A 23903-nucleotide genomic window follows, 5' to 3' on the forward strand; every position below is an offset into this window, starting at 1 on the left:
CTATCAGATAGAAAATGAATTAGAGCATGTATGGCATGACACGCCCAATGGTTTTATTCAAATGATATTCTACTGTATAATGTATGGTTTCTTTTCGACCATATGTGAAGCATAGGCCTAGGTATATATAGACTTATAGAAGACATGTTTACTTTGAGAAAATCGGGATGTACGGTCGGGCCTATGATATTTTGTTTGTGCAGGCCGAGGATATAGGCCTACTCGATATGTGGTGAAATAATGTCTAAAGTTCGCACAAAAGGAGTATTTCGTATCTCTTTTTCGTAAGCCTTTAATACACAGGGTAGATTTCTTGACTGCTGGGAGATAAGATGTGATCTTCTGAAGGACAATTCATCTTCTATTTCTGCGGATAGTGAATTCAATAATTCAATAATTCGTTTGCATACCTGAACACAGACTTGGTGAGGTAAACAAATAAAGGTCAACTTTGGTGACGAAGAGATTAGAAATGGCGTTTTCAGTGGAATGTCACAACTGTCACCGACAATGAGTGGATGGCTATGGACTTGAAACCTCTCCAGTCCGTTCCTACTGCACTGACAAATATTATATATATCAGGAGATGTTTAATGGTACAGATACATTCGTATGATTGAGAACCAGTAGAACTAGCCCAGCATCTGTGGGCCTATAGATAAAACGTAACCAAAGTGAAGAAATTGAAAGAAGGAATTAAAGTACCCTGCACCGATTTCGGCCACAATTCGGCGGAAAGGACAATGTGGTGGCGATTTCTAAAGAGGAACTCCAATTAAAAACACTGGTGAACTGAGAGAGGTGTCGGGGAAAAGTTACAGTGATTCTTTAAACTTCTCGTTCAACGCCAGGGACATCAACCATCTACCATCATGCATTTCTTACTGCAACTCGAGATGCAAAGTCTGATGGAGAAACTCAGCCACCCTGCAACATATCATATTCTCATCTATATTGCTTTCGGTTTTAACCTGATGCCCGTGGCGTTCCATCACCTATTCATGCTCATTGCGGCGCGGGAGACGCAGTACTGGTGTCTGGTAGGTGTTAGAGAGGTTGCGCACCCTTCGGACTCCCACTCCGACTTGGTTCCGATCTCCGACGTTGAATTATAGATATCTAGCGATATATTCTGTTTGGTCGATTTACTCAATTTGCAGATTACGACATCCACATTCAGACTTAGACTGAATAGAATAATGCAGTCATTGATTTGCATACATTATAAAGGTCTTCTGTCATATCCAAAAAGAATATTCCAGTATTTTCACAGCCTTGCTGCACTATTCTCCAGCGCAGTCAGACCGATAAAATCGGCGTTTCCCGGCCTCTTCTCCTCCATCATGATGTAACTTGGTTAGTCGGGTACCGGCTCCTTGGTATTAACGTAAGATTTTTCCACAATTTTACATAACTGCTCGATAAGACGCCAGCAACTTACGCCAGAGAAAACGCAATGCGATTGATGAAGGAGGAAAATTTATTTTTCAACCATAATCTCTTCTTGAAATTGTGACTATTAGTGTCAAAGCGAGAAGGAATGTAGAAGAATCAAAGGTATATGGGGACCTAAATCTTCATCAAAATAACGTAATATCAAGCAAGTCATGCTGTAATATTCTTCTGAATTAGCGTGTGGTTTGTTTTTTCTTGCTTGGACTAAAAACTAAAAACTTCCGTGGTTGAGGTATATTGAGAAAATTTTTCATTCTTGGAATTATTTCCTACATGCATAGCCACGTAATGAGGATCGCCTTGGGCGAGATTTGGACTATTATAAGTAGGTCGAATATTCTTCTTTATGAAAAAGTAGGAAAATATCGAGGATATACGCAATGAAAAGGCTTATGTCTTATGAACGAGCCGCGAAGAACTTATCTCGTCCTCGACAACGTCATTCATGCTTTGTCGCACATAAAAGGGGATGACCCCGTTAAACGAGAATTGAAATATCAAGTGTCGTCGGCGTTCACTGAACCATTAAGCTGGTATTGATAAACTACTCTATTTCATTCCATGTATTTGTGTAATAAATGCACTATTAGGGAGTATTCGTAAAGCCCCCGAAACGTAACGTGAACGTTTATCTCATTGTTCGACCTCGTGTGGACGATGTCGAACAATGGGATAGGCGTTCACGTGGACGTTTCGGGGATTTGCGAAAACTCCCTATTTACTAAAGCGCCCCGCAAACTAGCGATCATGATCGCAGGCGACAAAGAATCTCTCGTTTGTTGTGGTCATCGCAGGTGCACTTTACATGACTCGGTGATCAATCAAAGTCACGCCAGTGAAATCCGGTATTACTCGCAGATGAGCCATCTGTTTATCGCCTGTCTCAGCGACTATTATCGCAGCGACAAGAATCGCCCGTTTGCGGGGCGCTGAAGGTGTCAATAGGAAACGCTAGCAATTGCTTGGGAATAACATAAGTTGAGAATTGACTATGTCGGCATTTTTCTTTTGGGAACTTCCTTGTAAACAAGGTGCGCGGCCATGGGCGTGCCATTTTTGTCTGGCAGGCCGTGTATCGGGGCGGCTGCAATAAAAATTGTACCGCCGTCTAACAAGGTTGCTCTTCTCTTCACAATATAATCCGTGCATGTACATGTAGATTCGTTCCCCTTACTTCCAGGCACCTAATGGGACCGTGGCAGCCTGGCAAAACGAATCCATCGTCAACGCGACTGCACAAGACAGGGAGTGCTATTTTTACGACGAGGCTACTTTGAAATCTCGAGGTGAATGCTCGAAATGGATGTACTCTCTCGAAAGGAAAAATGTCATTTCAGAGGTGAATAGAATTCTGGTAATTCTTTCATTGAGATTATACTGTTGGTCACCGTTGTCTTTTCTAAAAACAAGATTTTTTAAAGGGAACTTATATTTCATTCGCGGATTTCGCGATTAACCTATACAGTCACAAAAATAAAATAAAACCTTGATCGAAATGTAACTGCTTTTTCTCAAATTTGGCAAATCTTGTTGATTTTCCAGTTCAACCTGGTGTGCAAGGAATCCTGGCTGCCCGAACTCGCCACCAGCATCTATTTCCTCGGAGCAGCAGCTGGGGGCCTGGTTGGCCTCCTAGCAGACGACTTCGGCCGGAAGTTGCTAATGTTGATTTGCGTCCTTGCCAGCATCTTCCTGGGTGTCGGCGTCTACTTTTCACACATTTACATCCTCTTTGTGTTGTTCAGGACGATACAAGGTTTCCTGGCTTCGGTAAGAATCATAACAAGCATTTCGGCGACAGGGTTCACAAGTTTCTGTGAAGGTGTGGGCATGGAACAATCAGACGTACGGTAACAAAAGGATGTTGTTGTACAAATATAGAATTAACCTTTCGACTTGTTGCGGGGGGGGGGGGGTCAGTAACGCTGTAGCGTAGAGAATGAGGAGAACCCCACTGCACTTTAACCGGAATAAGTACACTGTCCTATGCAAAGGTGTCCATCAGTATCGAATAAAATAGGCATATAATGATTGAAATCAGAGACTAAAACACCACAACGACTTTAGATACAGAATACTGATAACTTTTTATCTTTACAGGGTGCTCAAGTGTGCCTTATGGTGCTTATGCTTGAGAGTATACCAACGCGCATGCGCAACAATTGCGCAAGCTTTATCGGAATATTTTGGGTGGCGGGATTTCTGGTGATGCTGCTACTCGACTTCCTCATACAAAACTGGAAGTTTCTGGAGCTGGCTGTGGCGCTACCTAGCGTCTTTGCTCTGGCTGGAGTGTGGTAGGTTGACAATGTATATTTATCCCTGGTGTCTGTCTTTGCTATGCCTGGGGAGTGGTATAAGAAACTACATGTATAATGTATCTGGAACTGAAAAATGCACTGTTGCAAGAACAAACTGATAAGATGTCTTCGGGAAGAGTTCTACTAACCGTAAGCAGAAGTGCATTAACTCTAAGAACGTTTGTCCCCTTCCAGGTGCCTCCCTGAGTCCGTCTCGTGGATGGTCAGCAAGTTCAAACTCAAACAAGCCGACCAAGAGCTCATGAAAATTGCCAAATTCAACAAATTGATTTGTGATGACAACCCGTTGTCGACAATGGTCACCCCTGACAACCCTAACGACCCGATGACCTTTTCGATAGAGGACCTAAGGGGAGGGACAAAACTACAGACACCAAGGTTGAGGAGGCATAAGATAGTTATGGTATTCGTATGGTAAGCATTGCACTATGAATTCGGTTGCTTTGTGTGGGGAGCTTTCAACAGCCATTTTGTTACCAACCCATTGATTGGATGATTCATATCTTTCAACATGCTGCAACTTTGGACTTCCGATCAGGCATTGGCCAATCAGAAGAGATATATCGTACTTGTTTGGCGCCGAAAGCATGGCCATGATTGATTACAGGCATTCTGGTTCGTCATGCAGTCATCAATGTTCGGTACCCAATCAGAAGTCCAAACTGCTTGAGAAAAGTGGCGAATGGATGTGCTGTCCAGATTACGAGTTGTTATCGCCGGCCAACTATGAGTTGGTGGGAAATATACAGGACGGCTTTTCAGACGGAAAAATTACAGAAAGGCATTTTAGATTACACATCATCATCGTCATCAGCTCTGTGCACGCCATTTGTGGTGCTGGATCAAACCGCGCAAACATTTCTGTAGTCCGAAATTAGCCAATGAACATCTTATGCGTATCCCCTGATTGGCTCAATCCCCGGCCCTTTACCTATGAATTGCCAATCAATACGTAATATCCATTGAGGACTCCACTCACGAATCATATCGCTGTAGCCAATAATTAGGCATGTCCCTCTGGTTTCCCTGGATGCTCTGTCCAACGGAAGGGGAGAGGTATCGAAGCGGAGTAAAAAGCGACAACAACAACAACGGTTTTGTAGTTCACATAACCTGCAGGCAATCTTAAGTGGCAGGCAGTCTGGCGAGGCATGCAGCCCGTATCGTGAGTGGCTACAGGTCAAATTAACCAGAGGGAAGAGCATGCAAATGACCTTGATTTGACCTTTGCTTTTGTTTCAGGTTCTGCGTCTGGTTCACCTATTTCGGTTTAACATTCAATCCAGTCCCTGTGACCAACAATAAGTACTATGACCTCATCATCGACCTGGGCATGGACTTACCCTTTCTTTGCATCGCGCCATTTGCCGTCATAACGTAAGTATCAACGTTTGAATATGGCTGACGTAGGTTGAACTGAAGCTTTCGATATGAAAAGATTCTGGTTGAGCTGATCGATTTTTTTAAAGATCTGTTTATCTTGAAAAAAGAGCGCCTTGGTCTTGGCTGACACAGTCCGGTCACGCAATGATTTAAGAACGCAATTTCCCAGGGCGGATCAGGCATTGGGTGCTTTGTAACACAACAATCTGAGTTATTTTACCGCTGGTTATAATTTGATTTCTGTTTTCCCTAACCGTTTATGACATTCAAGATTCGTCCCATCAGAAAAAAACACCCCAACTTAGACTTCAGATTATTGACTTGCTAACCTTGTTCCTGGTCGTTCTTTGCATAAGCTCACATGGTACAAACCGCAGCAATGACTTCGTACCATCAGGTACAAGTACTAGGTGTCACAAAAAAGACAGTTTTGATATTGAATAAGTAGTTCAAATCATGTAAAATTTGATTTTTACTAAATTTCTCTCCGATGTCGCTGAGACCAATTCCAGTTTGTTTCATCTCATCTCATAAAACTTGCTCTGCGCGGCAGATGCGCGGAAAAAATGTAAGTTTATTGCGCGCTATAGCTATAAATGCTGGTAATGAAATCAAACTAATTGGAAACCAAATGTAGCTACTTGTGACAGAAATTTGATAAAACAGAAATTTATGTTTAGGAACGAAGAAGCGAGATTTTGGGTACAGTTTTTTTTCCGAGGATTTGTCAGCCGCATCTGTCGCGTGTATCGCTTGAAAATTTCTCACGGAAGATTTCCCCGGGTGCAGTTACAATCAAGTTACACGATAATTCAATGAATCTAACAAATGACTTGTCAAATAATGAATCAACCAATATTGAGTAGAGAGCTCAGCGTCAAATAATACAATGTATACGAAAGCCAGTATCTTATTATATCACCTCGAGTTTTACTTTGAGGGGATAAGCTCGCTTTTTATCTTGCTTTGCCCTCAAAATACCAGCTTATCTACGTATATCTTATCAAAATCCATCGAATCCAAATGCAAATGCCCCGTCCCCAAGACGTCACCATGAAAAAATGTGTTTTTGACCGTGATTTTGGCCGAAGAATTTCAAAAGGGTCATTCCCCCACCAAAGCTCGGTACGCCCCTGCCAAACAAACCTGCGTTTTGGTATGTTATATTTCTATCTCCCTTTCCACGGGCCATTCGTTACTCCGGGCCGTTTCCCAGTAGGTCTCTTTACATTTTCTTTCAGGTTCGGTAGTCGGAACACGACGTTTGTTTGCATGATCGTAGCGGCAGCCTTCAATATCACAGCGGCTCTCATTCCGGACATCTCACGTAAGTTGTTAGTCCAGGATGCCCCCTATCACCTCACAACAACCACGTCCCCCTTAGATCTCGTTTATTTCCGCCATTATCATTTTAAAACGAACAAAGATGGAAAATGGGGTGGATTTCGGGTGAGGCTAAAACTAAAATTCTAGTTGTTAATCGTTTTTTAGATAAGGCAACTTTCGCGAAAAGAGCACTCTGCGCGGGAAGGGGGGGGGGGATGCGCACCCCTGCACTCCCCTGTACCCCCTGGATCCGCCCCTGCCCAGTATGTTCGTTTTACCACCCCAAGTGCCATGCTCATGTTGTATATGTACATTGGATATATAAGGAGGTTGTTCTGATGCTAAAACCTCTCAATTTACATTCGTTGCAGCGGTCAACCAGGAGACGATTGGTTGGATTCGCTACACTTTCGTACTCATTGGGAAGATGGTCACAGCGAGTGTGATGTTCATGTTGTATAGATATTCGGCCGAGTTGTTTCACACGCAACAGAGGTAGGTCGTCCTGGTAGCCCCCCAAACCATCCCCTTGCCTTGGTGTATCATCAGCAGCATATGACTGGGACTTGACGGGCGTAGTATTTTCCTGAGTGGGGGGATAATAACCCCAATGACCACCATACACCGCCACTTGTAGCACCAAAACACGGTGATCCATGAAGTGTTTTCGAGGTCGTCTTGCCTTTTGGACACTGCTTGTGTTTTTTCAGAAATTTACAGTACAGTATAGTACAGTACAGGACAGTGTCTTGTTGATTTCAGTGTCATGTTCTCCGATCACGGCCGTACTGGAACCCTCTTTCGACTGAAAAACAACAACATTGCATTAGCCCTTTAAGTTTTAGGTATTCCTCTCATCTTCAAAACTGTCGATGAAAAAAATACCGAGCAGATTAAGATATAGATTATATCATCTTATTCTGTTATCAATGCAGTCTATAATTCACCATTCGGATGTCGTTTAGCTTTCGCTCAAGGGAATGATTAAAATTATCAACTCGATGTTACTGATAAAATATCGTATGTGCGAGGTTTCAGTTCGTTTGAAGTCGATTAAAAATGCCTTGCCTGCGGTTAACAAATTTAGTTGTTGGCATTCGCAAATACTCTCAGGCACAGGACAAGATATTAAGAGACTAAAGATGAGTTACAGTATCCAGAAAACCGGCGACTCTTGGCCGACTTCACAGTAAACCAACATTTCCAGATAATATCTGTCGACCAAGTAACTGTATGGAGGTACACGTAATTTGCTAAACAAATATTCACTCTGCCAATAGGCCTATTTTTAATTAGTACGCCCCATTTATTGCTTTTACGCCCGTCTAATTATGTTGCTGGGTCGCAACAGTGGGGAATCTGAGCTGAAATGCGCATCATTGAACATCAAACGCGAAAACGTTTACAATTACGCAAATCCAGCATCTTCATTCATCAGATACAACTGTACCAAACGAACACAATACTATCGTAATTAGTCGCCCACGCTCCAGCGTATCGTCTATTAGGCAGTAATTATGAGACCCAGTGCCTCATAGTGTTGTCTTCTCAAAGGGTGGAGGAGCAGATGAAATAACTAATTAAGCATAGAGCCTGTTGTGTCATTCAGAGTACAGAGTTATAGTTAATGATACGGAAGGGACGTGGCGCTGTTGGGTTTCGTTTCTTTTCGCAACGTCTCTAATGCACGACGTTTAAATATGTTGTATCTCTAATGGGGCACTTTTTTGAAAGGCTAGGTCACTCGTTCAAAACTAAAAGATTATAAAGAAAACTCCATTGACATTGAGTTGTATGTGAGACGATGTCACCCTGCCGAAGACCAAAATCGCGACGACAGACGGGACAGAACATGTTCCCCAGCGGTCTCCTTGGGCATTTGGTCCAAGTAGGTTCCTCAGTTAACGCTGGAAGCTTGTTCTTTGCGCTCTCTGTGACTAGCTGATGATATAATCACGAATCGTATGGAGCTATTCAGTCCAGTGACTGTTTATAGACTAGGACAAGAGGATGGAACAAGACGCGTCCTTGCTGAGAACAGCTGGTCTGGGTGTGACGCCTCTGGACATATATACTACTAATGAACTTCCACTCGTAGTAATCCGTTTGATCTATTAATAAATTGGTTGCGTGACTATCTTGATTGTATACATGCACATCTGACTCAGCTTCGAGGACACTTCGATAATGAATGACACTGGAGAGTCTAACGTCTTGTGGCGCCATCTCTGAATTTGACTCAGAACTAAAACGTATTTGTCGCGTTGTCGGTGTAAGCGTTTTAAGTGTCCTGGGATAAAACGTCCGAGAAGCATTTCTCATTAAATGTGTGCTATCCGCAGCCCGGGATCTGAAGTAAATTGGTTAAGTTCAAAGTTAGGGACTACCTGAAACTAGTGTGAAAGTAGCTTTAGTCCCATATTGTTCAATTATTGATCTGGGATCTGTAACTAAAGAGACATGCGTTTCATGGAATATCAGCCCTTGACTACTACGACTATTGGGTCTTGCATTCACTTCGGGCACTTCCAGGCAACTGGGTTTCGATGCTTCCGAAGTCAGGTGGAGTGACTTTCTGCGACTGAAGTGCGACCAAGACGCAGGTACTCTGCATCCTTCGGAGCGAATCCCTTCGTGTGGAGAATACCCAATAGCCTATAAAAGAATTCTAGATAAACTCATTGTCGGGGTTTTTCTTTGCCAGGGCATCTAGTATTGGAGGTTTCACTAGTGGCGGGGCGGTAGGAGCGGCCGCGGCCATCCTGATCCACAAGCTAGTAGTGTCGGTAAGTTGGTCTTCGCCTACAGGTTTTTTGTTGCTCCCGATATAACATCAAGAGTGATTTTTATAGCAGTGTGAACATCATTTCGAGAAATCATTGTAATCACGAAAGATGCCTGTTTGATAAAACAACCACCTCTAGTTCCTTATCAATTTCTTAAACTTCCGAAATCTCTGTAAATTTGAGGTCTTTTTTCAGTCCACGACTGTCCAGTTCCAGTTGGTCTACCTGATATACGCAGGTCTTCTCCTCGTTGCATCTCTTCTTTGTCGCTGCCTCCTCCCGGACACGAACGCACGGAACAACCTACCCGAGACTATCCAGGACGCAGAATTCGTCGGGGCAAAACCGCGCCAGATCCGTCAGGCGAAATTCAAGGGGGACACAAGCACGATTGAAGACAACGACACGGCATATCTCCAGGAGGACGATGGGGTCCTAAGCAATGATAACTTCTCTTTCGGGAAGCGCGCTCTGGGTAGCGATGTTGGGAGTGATATTGTCGGCTTGTATTCGATACGGGAATTGGGACACCAAGCTGAAGTAGGACATGAAATAGCTGGGCCGAGTAGTCGTCGCCTGGAGAACATTCTCAATTACGGTACTCCGACTCCTGGTTTTGAAAACCCCGAATACGGGAAAATAAATTACGTTAACCCGGCGTATGCTACTGATGAACGATTGGTTACTGGTGGGGCCAACTACACCCGGATTGATGACATTATCTTGGCGGACACTAGTGCCTTGCAGGGAAATGTTAACCCAAATGAGGGACGGAACACTGAGGGTGACTCTAAGGCAAGCAAGGACACCGTCCAGTTGAACCAGAGTGCAGATTCTGGGTTTCCCAGCAGCCGCGGACACAATGGCACACTCCCGAGTATAAGGGTTAATTTTGACGAGAAGGGCGAGCAGGACCGCGACCGCAGCTCCATCTTCGTCGCCACTTCTGAACAGGGAGTGGGGACTGAATACAGCTCTATATTCGTGGATGCAACTAACGAGGCGGAATCAGTGTGAATAGCTCAATGTTCCGTAAAGGACCAGTCCATACTCCGGCGCAGATTGTATGAGTGTGGTGAGGCGGTCCTATAATATGCCTCAATATATCTGTTTTGGAGATTGGGACCAGTGGTGAATCCGTCTGTCTTTCGGCTGTTGTGTACTATATAGTGTACTGTCTTCATTAAGTTTTCGAAATGCTTATTCTTTCTGGTAGAGATTGTTCACTCTGGTTGTGATGACACATACTGTGATATCAAGGAAATCCCCTAGACTCACCGTGATTTATATAATCACAAATCATATTCTGGGGCCTCTGAACATAAAATGAACACCCATGACTCGATTGTGAGCATCTATGTCCAAGCACCATGGTTCAGGTAGGTCGATCGTGGGAAGACTCTCGAGGCAGCCCATTTGTCATCGTAGCTGAACAATAGGGAGGTTTCGCAAGCCTTACGAATCGCTACGAACGACGAAGTACGAAGAATGAAAATGCATTTCGATTTTTCGGCAAATATTTCCACGATTCCAACTCCAACTGATTTAGGGGTGTCGCCTAAATGAATAAGCACAGGACTTGATGAGACCACAGACCTTCGAACTTCGTCGTTGTTCGCAGGTGTTGCGAAACCAGTCATAATCTGCCAGTGGCTAAGAAATCATGTACGTTTTAATATGCGAGTGGTAATATCACTAGACAGTAGCAGGGAGTAGCATGATAATGTGTATTACTTGGTAGAAATTGACAATAAAGTGTATTTATATGTTTTGTATGAATATCGTTTTCTCATTCATTTTGACTCTTCCAAATGTTACCCCGTCTTGGTGGTCTACTGATCTGATCTGAACTGTCTGAATGTGCGGTGCTTAAAGAGCGGAATCAGCTGCTACCTCTTCGATAATAATAATAATAATAATAATAATAATACTAATACTATATGTAAATGAATGAATATAAAAAGTAAATGACGAGAATAAGAAAGTTGTGGATACACAGGGAGACGAACCCGTCACCACCAGACCGAAAGTCCAGAACTCTAACCGTTGAACCACAGAGGTCGTCATGCTGATTGGAGATGTAAAAGCCAAGCTATGGCTAAGATCATTATAAGCTCTTATTTTCCAATGCTGACAATCGAGCGCCCGGTTACCTGACTTACCGCTCGAGTTCTTATTTTAGCGCTACCCATCAATTAGCATCGGACATGGTTTGGGTTGTTTCTTCTCGGAAATCCGACTTTCTATGCTAATGGCCTCATAAATGAAAGCGAAATGGCGGCAGCTAGGCTTCCTCCGTCTATTTTGGAGGTTTTATTCAGTTTTCTCGACATTGATGATCTCAGAAACTGTGCTCTAGTGTGCAAGTATTGGTATAGATTCCTCAATGACGAAAATAATGACGTTTGGCGCTTCCACTGCATCAGGAAACTCGCAGAGGTGGCCCTAAAATCTAACATCCTGAGCAATGTTCCAACTTACAAGGCAAAACTGAGGGCATTTTTTCATGCTTGGAACCCACTTGACTGTTCTAGAAACATGTATATCAAAGATAATGGATTCACGATACATCGAAATCCCGTTGCTCAAAGCACGGACGGATCTCGGGGAAAAATAGGATTTAAAAACGGCCGGCATTGCTGGGAAATATGGTGGGAGGGGCCACTCGGAACTGTAGCGGTTATCGGAATAGCGACAAAAAAAGCGCCGATGCAGTGTCATGGATACGTGGCATTGTTGGGGAGCGACGATCAAAGCTGGGGATGGAATTTAGTCGACAACCATTTATTACATAATGGTGACAGTCAAGGAAACTACCCACTGTTGAATAATGCACCGAAATATCAGGTTTGTATATACACTTAAACAGAATAGATAACAGTATGCTGCGGGCTGCCCAATCACAAGTTTAGCCACAGGCCACTGAATCCAGTATAAGGGGTCAAAACATTGTAAAAGGGTTCGGGCAGGAAAGGGAGCAAGAAATCCACAGAGGTCTTGGAAAGGACCTCTGTGGATTCCTTCTTCTTCTACCTTAACCATTCATGGACATTGTACAATCTTTTAACCCCTTACTGACCCTTCATCTAGTGGCCTGTGGTTTAGCAGCCCAAATCTAGCTACCTGTTTCTTCTGCGCAACTGGAAATAAGAAGGTACAGTAGAACTACCCACGAGACTGAAGTGTTGTCCCTAATAGAGAGGTGTCCAGTTTGGATAGGTCAAATTGAATGGAAACGACCAATTTGGGGCCAAACCTATTGTAATTGTCCTTAATACTAATAGAGAGGTGGTCCTTAAGAGAGAGGTGTCAACTAAGGGAGGTTCCAACGTGTAATTTTGTGGGCAGTGAAAACATCAGAGAATTAAAGGCTAAAAAAACTGGTTGAGCGAAATTCACTTTTAACAGTGAAAGTCTTTTTTGAGTTCATGGGTTTAGGCTGAAAGCCTGACTTGTAATAAGCAGGAAATATTCGAATAATATTTCACTTTGAGTTTGAGACGTTCTGAAAAAAAATTATTTATTTATCCTTTCAGGTTGGAGAACGTATACGGGTTATATTGGACTGTGAAGATAACACATTAGCCTTTGAAAAGAATTATGAATTTTTAGGTTGGTATGAAGTCTTTATCATTATTAATTCTAAGATTTTATGCAAGTACAAGTGCTTTTTCTATGCCATCGCCAGCTTATTTGAATACTTACTAGTTTGTAATATAATCCTTTTCTCTTGCAGGTGTAGCATTTCGTGGTCTACCGGACACTCATCTCTACCCCGCCGTGTCTGCAGTCTATGGCAATACGGAGGTGTCTATGGTCTATCTAGGGCAGCCCCTTGATGGATGAACTGTTATAAAGCTAGGAAATTTTGGATCAAATTTGTTCAGTTGTACTAGGATATGTATATTGCGTTTCTGCATCCAAGAATAAGGGTTGTGCAGACTGCTGGTCACTGGCGGTGCTGGAAAAGGAATGCAGTTTTGTGTGGTGTATCTTCACCTTAAGAGAGAGCTGGCAGTTCCTTGGTTGAGCTTGAGATCAAGTCAGTCTGCTGCCGTGCTTGTTGGACTGATACAGAAACAGATCAGCTTGAGATCGAGTCGGTCAGCTGCCATGCTTGTAGGACTGATACAGACACAGATCAGCTTGAGATCGAGTCAGTCAGCTGTCAAGATTGTAGGACTGATACAGAAACAGATCAGCTTGAGATCGAGTCAGTCAGCTGCCAAGCTTGTAGGACTGATACAGAAACAGAGATCAGCTTGAGATCGAGTCAGTCAGCTGTCAAGCTTGTAGGACTGATACAGAAACAGAGATCAGCTTGAGATCGAGTCAATCAGCTGCCAAGCTTGTAGGACTGATACAGAAACAGATCAGCTTGAGATCGAGTCAGTCAGCTGCCAAGCTTGTAGGACTGATACAGAAACAGAGATCAGCTTGAGATCGAGTCAGTCGGCTGCCAAGCTTGGAGGACTGATACAGAAACAGAGATCAGCTTGAGATCGAGTCAGTCGGCTGCCAAGCTTGTAGGACTGATACAGAAGCAGAGATCAGCTTGAGATCGAGTCAGTCAGCTGCCAAGCTTGTAGGACTGATACAGAAGCAGAGATCAGCTTGAGATCGAGTCAGTCAGCTGCCAAGCTTGTAGGACTGATACAGAAACAGAGATCAGCTTGAGATCGAGTCAGTCAGCTGCCAAGCTTGTAGGACTGATACAGAAGCAGAGATCAGCTTGAGATCGAGTCAGTCAGCTGCCAAGCTTGTAGGACTGATACAGAAGCAGAGATCAGCTTGAGATCGAGTCAGTCAGCTGCCAAGCTTGTAGGACTGATACAGAAACAGAGATCAGCTTGAGATCGAGTCAGTCAGCTTCCAAGCTTGTAGGACTGATACAGAAACAGAGGTCAGCTTGAGATCGAGTCAGTCAGCTGCCAAGTTTGTAGGACTGATACAGAAGCAGAGATCAGCTTGAGATCGAGTCAGTCAGCTGCCAAGCTTGTAGGACTGATACAGAAGCAGAGATCAGCTTGAGATCGAGTCAGTCAGCTGCCAAGCTTGTAGGACTGATACAACAACAAAAATCAACTTGTATATTATTCCTAGGAGGGACCAATTGACTGACAATAATACTCAGGTTGCTCAGGTCGTCAAAGACTCGCATGGTCACAGACATCGTTCCTTATCAGTTGTATTAAATTGGAAATGAATGTGAAATTGGAAATTTCGGTGAACAAGATCCGATTTTTGGAGGGCAGGGCATTGTGTGAGTGTATTTAACAAGCAGTCCAAAGGCCTACCAAGGTTGGATGCTTAAGTAAATCTTAAGTAGCTTATGATTTCAGTGATTTTGTGGAAAAATCCTGACGGTGTGGCATGAAATTACCAAATAATTTGATCGACAATTCTTTCCAAAAGAGCCATTGCAGTCTGTACTTTTAGACGGAATGTATGAACCTGAGAATTCAAGTTGCAACGAGACAAAAATTTTAAAATTGAGATTATTTGTTCTGAAAGCCTGGTCTACATAATCAAACTTTTGTTTGCAAACATCAGCAAACTTTGTGTTCCGTCATGATTTCCACCATGGCTATTGGAAACCAGTCTTTAGACTTGAAATAAGCACGACTGATTATGATATATTTTTGTTTGGGAAGCACTGCAGAATGATTGATTGTGATATGAACTGTAGCATGTTACAGCACATTGAAAGAATAGTACCAGTACATAGGAGAAAGTGTCATATACTAAACCTTTATAGGACAGGATTTCTAGATAGGATCCCTATATAGGAACTATCCTATATAGGATCTGTAAAGGATTTAGATTTGTGGAAGGAAACATTTTTTGGTGAAAAAGAAGATGAAAAAGAATTTTTATGAGAAAAAATTTAGGTTTTGCCATTTCCAATGTAGGATTTTCATAGGAATCCTATAGGATTTGTGAAGGTTTTATAGAGGTTCGGTATCGGACATTTTACTCTATGTTTGATGGTATTTGCATGAAATGATTTGAACATAAAACCAAACATTACAAAATGTATAGGAGCACTAATTCACTGTGTACATATTCAGTATTTGAAACTGTTCTCAGGGAAATTAAGACGACGCTTAATAATCAAAGAATATTACTATACCTTTGGTTGGTTCCAATCAGGTTGAATGTACTCACTATGATGTATGCTGTGTAAATGTATAGGATTTTCAGTCTAATTTGAGGTGAAACAAAAACCAGGTGGTCTGAGGATGATAAGTGTGTAACTTTTGAGAAAGAAAGAAAATGTTTCTTGCAAAAATGTAGGATACAAATCCTCGGCAAAGTTTTTGAGTTGTACATGACATTTTGAACCAGGGACCTCTTGACCGCAAGTCAAATGTCTGAGTCGCTAGACCACAGCGCCTCCTATTTTGGCCAGTATAGAACATTGTAGTATTAGTATTGAAGGTTATGCAGCGTGCACTCGATTCAAAAGGACTTTCACTTTGAAAATTGTATTGTAAACGGCAATTCTATGTATTGTAAGGTTGAGTGGTACAATTATACCCCCATTACAACTCTTGTATAAGCAATAGTGGGCTCTGTGCATTTTTGTAAATTTTGGGTTGGATGCAGAAATGAACAGGGATAGTATATGTCCTCAGGGCAAAACTGTTTGAAATCAAAGTTCGAATTAACATTATGTATAATTTCAAAAAATCACTTGGTGTGCATTTTAAGGTAAGGTGGAACAATTAAAGCCTCAGTGCAAATACAGCCTGTATGTTCCCTACTGGGTGCTATCAGTTGTTTTTTTACACTGAAGGGGCTATAATTGTATCACTTTACCTTAACTTGTGTGTTTTGTACGCACTTTAAAGACCTCTTTAAAAGTCTTCAAAGTGCACCTCTCCCACAAAAAATACAAAAATGCACCTTTTAATCCAAGGGGCTCATTTTGTTACAGGTTAGTTGCAGGCCATTTGTGATCCCACCCGATTTTATATTTTGCACAATTTTGTCGCAAAGTTTTGATGATTATGACTAGGAACATTTTGCAAGCTACCTGTAACAACAGGTGTGAAAATATCTCAATTTCTTCTGTGCCAATAAAATTGGAAAATTAAAATGACCAAGATTTATGAGTGACACACTTGTGGATGTAAAACCGAAGTTTAACCATCAATTGCAAACCAGAAAAAGTATGCACGATTAAACGATAGTGCAGCTAGGCTGAATATTCCTGGTTTTATCAAGATTTTGTCCATTTTGTTTTGTATGACTTTTTTGTTTTGTGATTTTTAGGCAGCTATATCATTTACAGATTCTGTTGTGTTACATATCTATGTTTGTAGCCGTAGTGATGAAATGTATCATCAGATTTTACTTTACTTATCCAAGAGGAGCTTTATATCCTAGTGGTTAACATAATACGTAATAGGGTCGAGGTTTGCTCCCAGGGAGAACCCAGGATTGTATTTCGGGATGAACTGGCATAGCTTTCGTAGAACTAAAATTCCTTGCTCTTAACAAAAGGTTGGTGGCTCAATATGAGGTAAATCAATGAGGGTGCGTCGGATGTAACTATGTACCCTTTGATCACATGTTCCATGGGTGATATGAATAAAGGCTAGCAAATGCTTTTGCTTCAATTTTGTACAGAAAGGCCAAGTGTAAATGTACATGGAGTTTTAGATAAAAGCATTTACTACTCTTTATTCATATCACCCCATGTTAGGCCTTTGAACAAAATTCAAGTTGGCCTGTCCCGTAAACCAAAAAATAAAAAACATGTGGCCTAAAAATCAATTGTTGTAGTATCTCTTGATTGATGCATTAGAGCTTGAACTTGCGTAACATCACTTGTTAGATTGAACACTTGCTAACATTTTCAAACATTGCCTTATCGCTTCTAGCCTCTGTTAAGGGGACAATATGGATGTGGGATTCGTGCAGTGCACTCCTTGGTGCTTGTATACCGTCATAGATTCATTTTCAGATTTACATCGATGTGTATCGCCAACTCCCGTTTGAAATTTGTCCTGTGTGTGCTACTTGTTTTGTAAAATTATACTGTCAATTGGTCAGGAGCAGTCATGACTTAGAAATGGCAGCACCTGTATTGTTGTCGTATGTGGTGCTGTCATCTAGAAAAGCATGACGGCTCCTGAATGACATTTACAGAATTTCATTTTGTTGTTAGGCAATAATACTTATAGTCTGCAGCTGTCTGCTATAATGTGACATGGCTGATCATGGAGGCAACCATTATCAGTCCAGAATGGGATCGTTTTCCATCCATAAATTTGGTGGATGGGAACCAGTCCTTTTCTGGACTGATTATGGTGGTGTGCTGCTTTTGATCAGTCAGAAGTGCATAAGACTTGTATCCTTTTGTGACTCATATGATTCATTATGTAAAGCCGTCATCCATTTATGAATTGCTGGATGGTAATCAATACCCTTCTAGACTGATTGTGGTAGTGTGCTGCTTTTGGTCAGTCAGAACTTCATAAGACGTGTATCCTTTGTGTGACTTGTGAGGTTTGTTATGTGAAGAGGTCATCCATTTATAATAGATATCCAAGTATCTGACTTCACTACTATTTGTACCCCTCCAGTGTTGTGGGGGAATAATGTCTGATTTGTGAAAAAGGGCTACTGCCCCTGCCTTTTTTTCGGGACATTTTAGTTGACCCGGCCTGTTGTGCACCAGGACTAGGTATTCCTGTGGTTCAAGTTGTCCTTTAAAATTGTTGCAACTTTTGTCAGCAACAATATGGTATGTAACTGTATCTTTGTTGTTTTGAATTCTGCTGTTTTTCTATCAAAGATTCTTCTCTTAATCTTTTTAGAGGATGGTTCTCTTAAGATTGATTCTGTTTCTAAAAGTGGCAAACTCCATTGGTAATGGTTTCAATCCATACCAAGGCAAGTCTTTCCCAGGGCAGTGAGTAGCTGCTGTTATTGGAACCTTTCGTGTGGGGTTAGAAATCCTGGTACCTGAGCTATGATTCTTGCCCCCTTACAATAAAAACCAGCAGCATCCTTGACAATCAGAGCATTGTTAAAGTTTTCAGTTATAAAAAAGCATGCCTTGGGAGTTAAATATAATTGAAGTGTCTTACCATATGAGGTTTGTCTTAAAATATAATTATGTTAAATCATTGGGTGTTGCAAAATGGTCTTAAGAAGTTATCTCAAAGTAAACTTAAATACATGTAATGTGAATGAAAATGGTGAAGTAGAAATGACATTTTTCACTCTGCCATGCAGTGACTAGAGTTTTTTCTTAATATGGCATGAAACATCAAGACTTCTAGCCAAAGGGCACAGTGTTCCAGGTTGGGTATTTTGGTCCCAAACATTTTATTGAATAAATGTAGGATGTTATCAATCGAAAATATTTGTTTGTTTTAAGACTTCTACCAACTGAAAACCCCCTTGTAGTGCTCAGTAGCCTGAAGGCGGTTACAGGACTTACATCGACTGCTGCATTCTACTTCCATGTGGGTGTGACATTGTCTCCAATATGGCTTGGACATTGGGTGATATGAATAAAGACTAGCAAATGCTTTTTTCTAAAACTTCATGTACATTTACACTAGGCCTTTCTGTACAAAATTGAAGTAAAAGCATTTGCTCGTCTTTATTCATATCACCCTTTGTCTCCAATACGTCTATGATACTGTCTCGACATTGCTATGACATCCTTGGCATTGCCCTCCAATTTGGTTGTGACAAGACATCGTTAAATTGTAAAGTCATTGCATCCAACAAGTACACTCCGGTGGCAGTGGAACGACCTCGTCTTGTCACCTGAGAGTCGATCAGGATGACGAAATGGACTGCATGGGATTCTACTGATAAGACTAGCTGTGACGTTTTCTCTAGCATGGCTCTAGCTGTGACAATGGGTGATATGAATAAAGAGTTGTAAATGCTTTTATCTAAAACTCCATGTACATTTACAGTTGGCCTTTCTGTACAAAATTGAAGTAAAAGCAGTTGCTAATCTTTATTCATATCACCCATTGTCTCAAAATACGTTAGGACATTGAAGTTGTGACATTGTCTTCAATGCGGCCTTCGTCGGAGATCAAAGACGCACAGTAGAATCCTTTGCTTCCCGGACAACGTTAGACAGTTAAAAACGACTTTTACACCGGGATTCAGCAAATGCGTTTAAGCATCCATTATTTGCACATTGACTCAATGGTCACGACGACCCTAATTCAATTAACAAACAAAACGATTAAACAGTTTTTTTGTACCAAGAATATATAACGGTTTTTGTGCTTCATCCAATAAATAATCTAAAACTAAGACAATTGGAACATTAATTAACTAAGCACGCATCTGTCACTAATACTGTTGGGCCACTCACTATTACAGCGCTAGGCAAATACAGTTGCGCAATCAACGAGTGCTAATTAGCAATAAACAGATTAATTAATAATGGACGGTGTCATCTTGTTTGAAGTGTGATTGAGGTCCACATGTGCTCAAACCACGTTTGTCTCAGGACCAATCTGGCCTTGCTCAAAGTTATGATGACATCTTCCGCAATCGTTGCGAATTTTGTTTTCGTGAGGACAATCTGCGATTTGGAATGTGACGCCGTCGTCATCTATCAATATGTCTTCTATACGCCGTGAGTAGGTTTATTATATTCTTTTTCATTTTTACTGTTTCATGAGTCCGATCAGCCAATCTTCAACTTTGTCTTAGGCCCCCTTTCCCTCCCCTTAAGGTGAAGAATGGATTGCCTCCCACAGGAGTACTTTAGTTCACCGACGCCTAACTCTGTTTCAGCTTCTTAAACTCTCCCCATTTGTCAGCCCGCGTTCCTCTGCCTGCTCCGCCCCAGAGTCTCTCCCCTAAGCCTCCTCCTCCTGGACCCTCTGCACCCCCATCTTATTCACCGACGTCTTCCTCTGTCGCAGCTTCTCCATCTTCTCCCCTGTCGACTGCCTGCGTTCCCGCGCCTCCTCTTCCCGTCGCAGCATCTCTCGTCTGCGTTCCTCCATCTCAGCGTCCCGTATCTTTTGTTCCTCCATCAACTTTACTAAATCCTCATCATCGAGATCAAAGTCTAATGTCGCTTCCGTTTCTATTGCGTCCTGGTTGTTACTATTTTTCGAATTGTCAAAGTTGTCGTTTTTCGTACTGTCCCCGTCTGAGTTCGTCTCAAGAATTCCTTTCTCGGAGGTGTCTCTGCCTTTAGCCTCCATTGCTGTATTTCGACGTTGATACCCTGAAAAGAAACAATACGATGTAAGGAATTAGTTAGGATTAGAAATTTGACTGCGGACAGAGGCAGATTTAGTGCGGTTTCGCAGATCACACCGCAACATATATACATGTAAATACATTTTACCATATCGTAATCGTCGGGCGGGAGCGAGAACGGATGCGTCTCCGATGCACAATGCAGACTTGTACCACTTGGGGATGCCATTGCATTACATAACTGTAAAACGGTCAGGTGCCACTGCCGCTTCCAATCACATATGTATTCTATTTCAAATACGCCGTGGTCGTTTTGTCGTTGGGATTTGTGACGGCACTTGGCTGAGTTTACAGCATAGTTATGACAAATCGGAAGTTACCAAATAATTTAATTTGATGCCTGCACCCGTGATTTGAGCGGGATGTACCAATTGTACTGCGATCGTGTCCACTTACCTTTGGGAACTATACTTTTACAAACAATCCTCAAGTCTATTCTTCCTCCGAGAGTCAACCAACAATCATCACAAACTGTTTCATTCCTCCAAATATTTCACAGTCGGGTGTCTTTTCCTAAACTTGACTGCCTAGTCTCGAAGTCCTTACAGAAATAACGAAGTTAAATCCACTCCATATGGCATGCATATTTGGTAAAATATCTAAAGATTTAACTTTGGCTTACTTGGGCAACCTTTATTAGATTAGCACAGTTGAATTACTTTGCAGAAAAAATACAATAAAAAGCTTTTAACATAACGGGAAGTTGACTTTCCGTTAAATGTCCTCCCCAGGCCCTTGCGATTTGTAATAGAGAGATTCGGCAAATGCCCGCGTAAATGTCACGAAATGCGCACGGAAACGAATTCGGCTAGCAAGACGGTTTTAGGTTGTGCTTATGCATCCTGGCTTGTACCACGGGGTGTATGGATGTGCGTCTCCGTCTGTCGAAAGACAAAACACGCAGTGCCCCAGTTCGGTCTTGATGATCTATTGACATGATGGAGGTTCTCCTATTTTTAGGTGTCATTGTCTTCAGTAATAATACCTCACACTATTTTATGAAATCCAAGCAGGGTGGCAGGTTGATTTTCTGAATTGCTCCTTCTCCTGAAGGGTCACTTCACTGCAGGTCGCATAGCGGATTTACTTATGATTGGTCTCACATCCACCACTAATTGCTCAAAAGGCTTAGGGCTCAAAAATTTACTCAAACGTAAAAACAGAAGACAATAATCGCCCTGGTATATAAAGTCACAATCAACAGTAGACTCATTATAACTGTACTGTTTAAATCAATTCCACAGACCCAACTGATCAAGACTTGGTCTTTGTATATAATGCATCAATTTTATAAGTCACAATCACTGTTTATAGACATTGGTCCTTCCAAGTGTCATTGGTAAATTATGACTAATGAGACTATGATCCGGTAAAGAACCCAAAGACAGTATCACAACCAACTGAAAGACAACATCACAACCAACCAAAAGACAATGGGTGATATGAATAAAGACTAGCAAATGCTTTTATCTAAATCTCCATGTACATTTACACTAGGCATTCCTGTACAAAACCGGAGTAAAAGCATTTGCTAGTCTTTATTCATATCACCCATTATCAGACAACTAGCCCAAAGACAGTATCACAACCAACCTAAAGACAGTACCACAACCAACTGAAAGACAGCATCACAACCAACCAAAAGACAGTATCAGACAACTAGCCCAAAGACAGTATCACAACATGTTCAAGGAGACCAGAACAAAATGACAAGACTGAGAACAAGTATTGATTTAATCTATAATTGCTAAGACACACCACTATCGCACCAACTTATACACAATTGCAAATCAACTGATTTGAATCATCAACCAAAACATAAAGTGCATTGATACCACATTTATTGACTTTGATTTGATTGTTGTCAATCTTTATGATCATGATTATTGGGAAATATTGTAACTAAACCTTATTGTAGACAAAACTAGAAGGCACATCAGGAACAGTTAATAACATTGTCAAAACTTTTCACATCCTTATGGACTGAATCACAATCTATAATTTCACAAAATGAATCCACAAATAGTTCTGCCGTCTCTTCCACAGTCACATCTCTGTCGAGTTCTTTAGACAGGCTTGTCACACCCTTCTCCTCCCCTGAGATCCCACATGGTACAATATGAGAAAACCAATCAAGATCTGTGTTACAATTCAAACTAATCCCATGCGTTGTAACAAATCTTCGTGCACTAATTCCAAGTGCAGCAATTTTATTCCGATTCACCCACACTCCAATATCTGATGTTATAGAGGCAGTGACTCCTAACTTTGCACAAGTTTTTATCAATGATTTCTCCAAACAGCAAACATACCACCGGATGCTCTTTTTAAAGTCTCTTAAATTCAGAACAGGGTATGCGACCAGTTGCCCTGGGCCATGAAATGTTACCAATCCACCACGCCTGATTTTGTGAAAGTCTGCACCAAGATTTTTCAGTCTCTCCTCATCAGTTTTATCAACATTTTCATCAGTTCTGTATCCAATTGTAAAGACCGGAGGATGTTCCACGAGGAGTAGAGTATTTTTCCCCGGTGTTGTTGTCTTTCCTGCAAGATGGTCCAGATGCATTCGAGAGAGCGTATGTTGGATGTTCAAAGCATCACTGAAGGCCATCCGTCCAAGATTCACGATGTTCACTGTTGCTCTCATTTTTTCTCTGAAACAGTGAAACTGGACTGTGAATATGAAATTGTGAAAAGTGTCAGTCAGCAAGGGCGCGGGGCTTGGCAAGGCTGTGGGAGGTGAAGACAAGGATTGTAAACGTAAAGCTTTGCCAAATATTGAGGAAGTGGCATAACCTCATGATTCCAGGTGAAAGAAATGACAAGTCAGAGCCCAAACAAATTTTTTTGAAACTGTTGTGGCGTCTTTTTTTACGGTAGTTCAAGTTGGTGGTGCGCGGACGAGACACAAAACAATCAAACAGTGCTGAACAGTGACACTGACAGCAGCCACGGCCACAGCACAGCCAGCTGCCACTTCCTCATTTTAAAATGATACACCTTCTAAGTTAAGATGAGCTCAACAAGGGATGAAATAGACGTAGATCACTGAGTGTCCAACATTAGATTTCATTACACAACAATTGTACACCTTGATACAATGAACGCCATTGTCGGATGACAACTTCAATGTTTGAAGTCACTTTGTGAAGCCGTTTAATACGTCAGCTACGAAATGTATTGTTGCCGTTGTTTAGCAAAGGTAAGTGAGTGTACCATATATAGTAGCTTCAAAAATTACAGCAGAATAATTGAAGAATCTGCAATTGATTGATGTGTGAAAAAAGAGAAAGCAGCCGACGTAAGAGTGACATGGAATGCTGGGAAATTTTTGTACCTCGACCAATCAGAATCGGTGTTTCAA

At 41.8% G+C, this 23903-nt stretch overlaps 3 protein-coding genes across 4 annotated transcripts; 2 read left to right on the plus strand and 1 right to left on the minus strand.

The window, feature by feature from the left end:
* The first annotated feature begins 143 nt into the window (after positions 1-143).
* On the plus strand, positions 144-11046 carry LOC135494740 (solute carrier family 22 member 7-like). The gene is made up of 10 exons (XM_064783000.1): positions 144-1040; positions 2636-2794; positions 2998-3225; positions 3556-3752; positions 3951-4190; positions 5019-5153; positions 6401-6486; positions 6857-6980; positions 9190-9271; positions 9467-11046. Exons 1-10 carry the CDS (start codon positions 873-875, stop codon positions 10286-10288), a joined length of 2241 nt encoding a protein of 746 aa, XP_064639070.1. The 5' UTR covers positions 144-872; the 3' UTR covers positions 10289-11046.
* A 489-nt stretch (positions 11047-11535) lies between these two features.
* Positions 11536-18638, plus strand: LOC135494684 (F-box/SPRY domain-containing protein 1-like). Its single transcript, XM_064782887.1, has 3 exons — positions 11536-12118; positions 12808-12883; positions 13008-18638. The coding sequence occupies exons 1-3, from the start codon at positions 11546-11548 to the stop codon at positions 13115-13117; spliced, it is 759 nt and encodes a 252-aa protein (XP_064638957.1). The 5' UTR covers positions 11536-11545; the 3' UTR covers positions 13118-18638.
* A 3657-nt stretch (positions 18639-22295) lies between these two features.
* LOC135494935 (octanoyl-[acyl-carrier-protein]:protein N-octanoyltransferase LIPT2, mitochondrial-like) lies at positions 22296-23845 on the minus strand. 2 transcript variants are annotated; one of them, XM_064783283.1, is made up of 2 exons: positions 23756-23845; positions 22296-23193 (listed from the first exon to the last, which is right to left on the minus strand). In XM_064783283.1, the coding sequence occupies exon 2, from the start codon at positions 23184-23186 to the stop codon at positions 22473-22475; it is 714 nt and encodes a 237-aa protein (XP_064639353.1). In that variant the 5' UTR covers positions 23187-23193; positions 23756-23845; the 3' UTR covers positions 22296-22472. The 2 variants fall into 2 exon arrangements, with proteins under 2 accessions (XP_064639353.1, XP_064639354.1); XM_064783284.1 differs by having other exon boundaries at positions 23781-23830.
* Between the last annotated feature and the right edge of the window lie 58 nt (positions 23846-23903).

Source organism: Lineus longissimus, chromosome 10 (assembly GCF_910592395.1).
Source record: "Lineus longissimus chromosome 10, tnLinLong1.2, whole genome shotgun sequence".
In the NCBI taxonomy this organism is placed as follows: domain Eukaryota; kingdom Metazoa; phylum Nemertea; class Pilidiophora; order Heteronemertea; family Lineidae; genus Lineus; species Lineus longissimus.